At 37.7% G+C, this 5,884-nt stretch overlaps 1 protein-coding gene across 1 annotated transcript; it reads right to left on the minus strand.

Annotated features, from left to right (window-relative positions):
• Positions 1 to 269: 269 nt before the first annotated feature.
• Positions 270 to 818, minus strand: LOC136253898 (uncharacterized). Its single transcript, XM_066046557.1, has one exon. It carries the CDS (start codon positions 816 to 818, stop codon positions 270 to 272), a length of 549 nt encoding a protein of 182 aa, XP_065902629.1.
• Between the last annotated feature and the right edge of the window lie 5,066 nt (positions 819 to 5,884).

A 5,884-nucleotide genomic window follows, 5' to 3' on the forward strand; every position in this document is an offset into this window, starting at 1 on the left:
GTGCTGGGACTATGAGTGCTGGAAGCGACACAAATACGCTTACAGGGATTTCACCAGCCAAACTGGCAGGTCTGAGGAGCAGCTACTTGGTACAGTTAAAGGATCTTCACTCTCTATATGAAAGTGGAGCTATTTCTGAAACTGAATTTCAAGAGCAGAAGGCTCCAATCTTGGATCACCTGAAGCGACTTTTACCAGAGTAACATGATGCCAACTACAGTGTATTATTGGTTTAAAATAAAAGATGTGATTAAAACCCTGTACGTTAATTAGACAATGTAACCTGCATGTTCAATGTAGCTTAGACAGTTATCAACACTAACTGAGTGGTATGCTGATAGTATAGCAGCTTTGGGTGATACAGCAGAGGTGTCATTTGCTTCCAGATAATGTTTAACTTCAGCAAACACCTCTTCTATAGGGTTCAGATCTGGAGAATACGCTGGCAAAAATTTTACAAGGGCTCCAACAGCTGTGAGAAGTTCAAACACTGGATCGATGTGGTGTATAGAAGCGTTGTCCATTACTACAATTGAATTGGGGTTTGTACCATTGAACGGCATGAGTAGTGGGAGCATACACCGACGAACAAAGTCCAAGAACACATCACCATCTACTGAACTTTCTGTAATGTATACATCCTCTACTCCATTTGTAGTAAGTACAGCTATGGAAGTGTAGCGTTTTCCACGTAGTGTGAGGGTGTAGTTTCTAGGGGGTTGTCCACGAACTCCATATCCATATTTTCTAAGGTGGTTCCTCTTGTCAAATCCGCTTTCATCTATCCATAGCATGAAGGATGGATCAAAAGCAGACATTTCAGCAATGAACTCTGCTCTTAAATCATCAGAACGTAAGGATGAAGTGATTTTATCCGCTGCCTACTGAAACCAAGGCGATGCAATGCCCTGCAGATAGTGGAGACGTGAACAATGCGACCAGTATAATCAGCTAGCATTTGCTGTATTTCTTTAAGATAAATTCCATGCTTAGAGGAAACGAGACTTATAAGGTACAGCTCTTCAAATTCACATAATACAAACTCTGGACCATTTCTTTTCTCCATAGGCCGTACATCACCAGTTACGCGAAAGCGTTCAGCAAATCTGTACACCGACCTCTCACTGATCTGGAAGATTCTGGCAACCTGGCTTGTGGTAAAATTTAAAATAACGTTGAGCCAAACTATCCTCCACCTAAAGTCAGTGGAATATGCTTTTGGCATATCTATCCGGGCCAACTTCTTACTGTACACGATTTACGCGCGCAGTGTTTAAACTTGCACGTGTAAAAATTGATTTCATTGGCTAAAGCTTACGTAATGCAAGCTTATTTTTTGGACTGTCAACCGACTTGCAAAATACTGTATACGCATTGCCTAAACGAGATATGCACACTGTACCAGTGCGTATATCTCCTTAAGCCAGTGTGTATATCTCGTTAACTCAAGATATTGCACAGTTAGATGTGTGCATATCACATTAACCCATTCCAAGAAATCCTCAGATTTCTTTGATGTTCTTTGCTATCTCTTTGTGCCATTATATAGTCATACATCTTAAGATCGATTGTGGGATTAGGTTTTTTGTTGTTTCTCAAAGTGTGTTGATTAGTTCCTGTGACTGAAATGGAGCTGTTTCTTATACAGGTGAGCTGTTTTGAAAAGTTCTTGACACCTGTCTCAATGTTATGTAATGCGCTAAGTAAATTGAGCCATTAGAGGTGACGTGGTATTCATGCATGACTGTAATTTTATTCATGGATACAATTTATTCATGATTATTATATATAGTAAATACCTGGAAGCACTTAAAACAGTGTTAAACCATCATTATCAAGTGGTGCTTCGATGTTCTGTGTCTTGATGTTACACACCGCGCACTAAATAGATTGAGCCTTTGGTGGTGAAGTGGTATTCATGCACAACTGTAATGGCTATAATTTACTCATGATTATTATAGTGAATATCTGGGAGCACTTGTAACAGTGTTAAACCATCATTATCAAGTCACATTTCGATGTCCTGTGTCTCCTTGCTTACTGTATAACCCACAATTGAACTTTTCATATGCTCATGTCGTTGCGCGTACGTTTGAACTCTTAGTACAGCAATGCCTTGTCGTTATTCTTACGTTGCTTCCAGTGTCCACTAATGAAATTCACAAAGCCCAACATAAATGCACTCGTGAAGCATGCCAGCAGTTTCTCACACGTGTAGGTGATTAACCCACGTGGCACATATTAGTTATACCACGGGCACTCGTGCTTTGCCTGATATATATGCACTCCTGCCTGTGGTATAACTATTACATTTAATAGTTATATATACCACGGCTGCGAGGATTTGCTGATATATACACCCAAAGTCCGAGGGCTGGAGGTGTATAATATCAGCAAATACCAAGCAGCCGTGGTATAAGTGATATATATCACTTGGGGTGCACTCATTTAATAGGTGAAAGAGCTACCGAGAGCTCATCCCATTTGTTTCTTACAGAAGCATCTGAAGATCAATTGTGGTTTTAACAGCGTGGGCTAATAGCCATCAGAACATTATCCATATGTTAAAACATCATTAATACGTTACTATTGTGGGATGGAGTTTATATTGTTATCATTTTTGTACTAAGTTAAGCCAACTAACTTCGCTATTGGGACAGTAAGTAAGTTATTATATTAAGTTAAGTACTTAGGACTGTAAGGTACTAACCTATTTCAACGTAGTTATTAGAAGCTTTGCTGTTCTGTGGACTGTTCAAAATACGTGGTGGGTAGAAATACGCATCCACGATCACCCAAACAATTATTTTGCGCCTTCATTATCCTTTAATAACAACCAACTAGTCTATCTTAGCAAAAATATACTCGGCTTAGCAACCACTACAAAAATCAGTCCCACAATACAAAGCTCTAAGCTGCTCAATATAACGAGTCAAAGCACATTGTTTCTTTGAACTGGCTGGGTATCAAAGTCATTGGCAAACTGCTTTCTCGTGATATTTCCCAGGCAACAGTGGGTTAAACCCCGAGCGGTGCCTTTGAACACCCATGCTAAAGTGGTATATATATACAAGCTTTTAATGGTCCAATGTTGCTTCAGCCTAATAGGTGCCTTTTTCATGCCACAGTATGTACAATACATGCTTTATAGACTTACCTGTGTCCTTCTTTGTGTCCCATTTTCTTGCTGACAGTAGAAGACAATGATTCACAATAGGGTGCAATGGCTTCCCTAGGTTTGTGACAGTATTCTTATATTTTCCATAGTAGCTAGATTGATTTCAGAGGCATTTCTCAAACTGTTTTTTCATTTGTAATGCTGTGTAATGGGAAATTTTTAGGCATTAATACACTGATTCACTCACAACAATGTAATCTGCTGCTACCGTAATTTCCTTTAGTTTCGTGCAAAAAAATTTTCATGATAAAAATTTTCGTGTAAAAATATTTTCATATGATTTATGTGAATGAATGCTCTATTAGAGTAGTTCGATCTTGAAATTTTTGTACAAGTTTTACATACGAAAATATTTTACAAAAAGCAAATTACGGTAACCACAAGCAACCATCATCAATGTCTTCAGTTATGTCTATAAAACGAACCCAGTGATTGTATTTGTACTTGCTAGGATAATTACTGTAGTCACCCAGCACAGTGTAGGCTATCACATGGGTGATTGGTTGTACTCACACACACTGCAGACTATTTGCCTGCGAAATTTAAAAGCATCGCACACACTATGTCACATGCCTCAAACCACAGGCGAGTACATAATTATATACCCTGTATATACAAGTACAAGAAAAATATTAGGAATTTTAAGTTCAGTCAGGGATCATAGAGAAAAAATTGGTGTAACAAGGAAGGTTGCCTACACCTGCAGATATACTAGTGAATATGCATTCCCTAATTCAGTCATACGAGTTTAGAGATACTAGTCTATCTGCAGACACAATTTTCTATGATTCTTATTCAAATTCTTGTACTCGTTTGCTTACTGTTTTAGTCACATGCACATACCACATCAAAATAGAGAATGGTACCAGACTTAATGTTATCAGGACTTTGATAATCTGAACTCTTGATTATTTGAAAAGCATGGATGACTGTTCTATTAGAGAGCCAACTACTGTATGTTCTATTAGAGTATTTGAACAGAGCACTAGAATATTATACAGTTTACTTATCTGGACAAATTCACTTATTTGAACACATCTGTGATTGAACTGGCTCACAGGTGTTTGGATAAGGGAAGTCCCACTGTACTACATTTGTTGATATGAACAGAGGAGTCCTGGGGTTATCATGGAAATATGGATTATCAATTGCCACAATTTGATTGTAATTGTGGGCAAGCATAATCAACTGTGGATTGCCTACAATATTCAACACTATTAGACTTGATGCTAGAGTACCTAACTATTGTGTAATATTCAGTGATATGTTATATAGTTTGCTCGTGTACGGTCTATTAGTACTTCGTGTAACTTTTGTCAATTATGTGTCATAGTATTTGTCATATAAGCCATGGCTACAAGGTGTATTGCATTTATATACATCCCAAATCCGAAATCAGAGGAAGTTTACTGTTAATAGACCCCAAGCTGAATATATGCAGTAGTTTGTGTCGACCAAAGAGTAAAAGTTATTTATTGCACATGATGAAATTAATTTTGATACAATGACATAAAATGCACAGTGCATTCAATAGCTTATTATAGAGAGCCTCATAGTGTTTATATATGAATCTTGCAGGAATCCAACCAAGACAAGAATAATGGTGCATTAAAGAAGTTGTTAATAACACAATATAGGACAATTGTTACATCGGTGCCTCTTGAAAATCTCGAAGCTACCTTTTCAACACTCGCAAAAATCTTTGACAATATTATTCAACACCCAAATGATGACAAATATCGTCAAATCAAACTGACTAACAAGACATTTAGCAGTAAAGTGTGGAGGTATCCTGCTTGTGAGGATTTGATGAAGATGAGTGGGTGGGTAGTGGAGGATGATCATGTGAGACTAAGAGATGACTCTCATGTCCACATAGCATGCCAATTACTAAAGCCATGGCATTTACAGGGAGATGCTGGTAAAACACAAGTATCCTCTTTGAGTAGCAATGTAATAAGGTATCCAGTTGATGCATGTGAAGCTCTCTTTTCAGCTGTGTTCAATGGCAACATTTCTGATATCCAGAGTCTGTTAAAACCTTGCAACATATCCACCGCAGGAAGGGTGTATTCTGAAGATGGATCATCAATGAATCTTATGTATATAGCTATTCTCTTTCAAATGATGAATGTTGCAGAACTATTAATTAAAGAATACTCTGTAGACCCTTGTGTGGCTGATGATGATGGTAACACACCTGTCTTCAATGTTCTTGAAATAGCCCCAGAATCATTTTCAATTAATTTTATAAAACTTTGTGTTATCAAAAAATCTATTACTGCTACAGTATCAATGGGTTATACTCTCCTTTATTATGCTGTTCTTACAGGCTGTTTTGATGTGGTTCGCTTTCTCATAGAAGAGTGCGGAGCAAGAGTGAATGTGATGGATGATGATGGTAAGGGTCCACTACAAGTAGCTTACTTTACTAAACAGATTCACATCGCTGAATATTTGATACAACATGGTGCAGATGAGACAGCTATTGACAATGCTGGTTTCACGCCATATGAATATATAAATGTACCAATAAATAATTCCACACTTTGTCAAACAATGCAAAACAGCAGAAAAATACATAGAGTTCCTGGAAGTGCAGAGTTCATATACTTCGTTAAGTTACGTAATAGTGGAGTTAAGTTTTTAAAAGCAGTCACTCTTACAATGGAGCAGTTTCCATTATTGACAGAAGATGGACCCACT

The sequence above is a fragment of the Dysidea avara genome, chromosome 4 (assembly GCF_963678975.1).
Source record: "Dysidea avara chromosome 4, odDysAvar1.4, whole genome shotgun sequence".
In the NCBI taxonomy this organism is placed as follows: Eukaryota; Metazoa; Porifera; class Demospongiae; order Dictyoceratida; family Dysideidae; genus Dysidea; species Dysidea avara.

Coding starts and splice junctions, on each gene's coding strand:
- LOC136253898 (XM_066046557.1), bottom strand. CDS start 818: ATGTCTGCTTTTGATCCATCCTTCATGCTATGGATAGATGAAAGCGGA.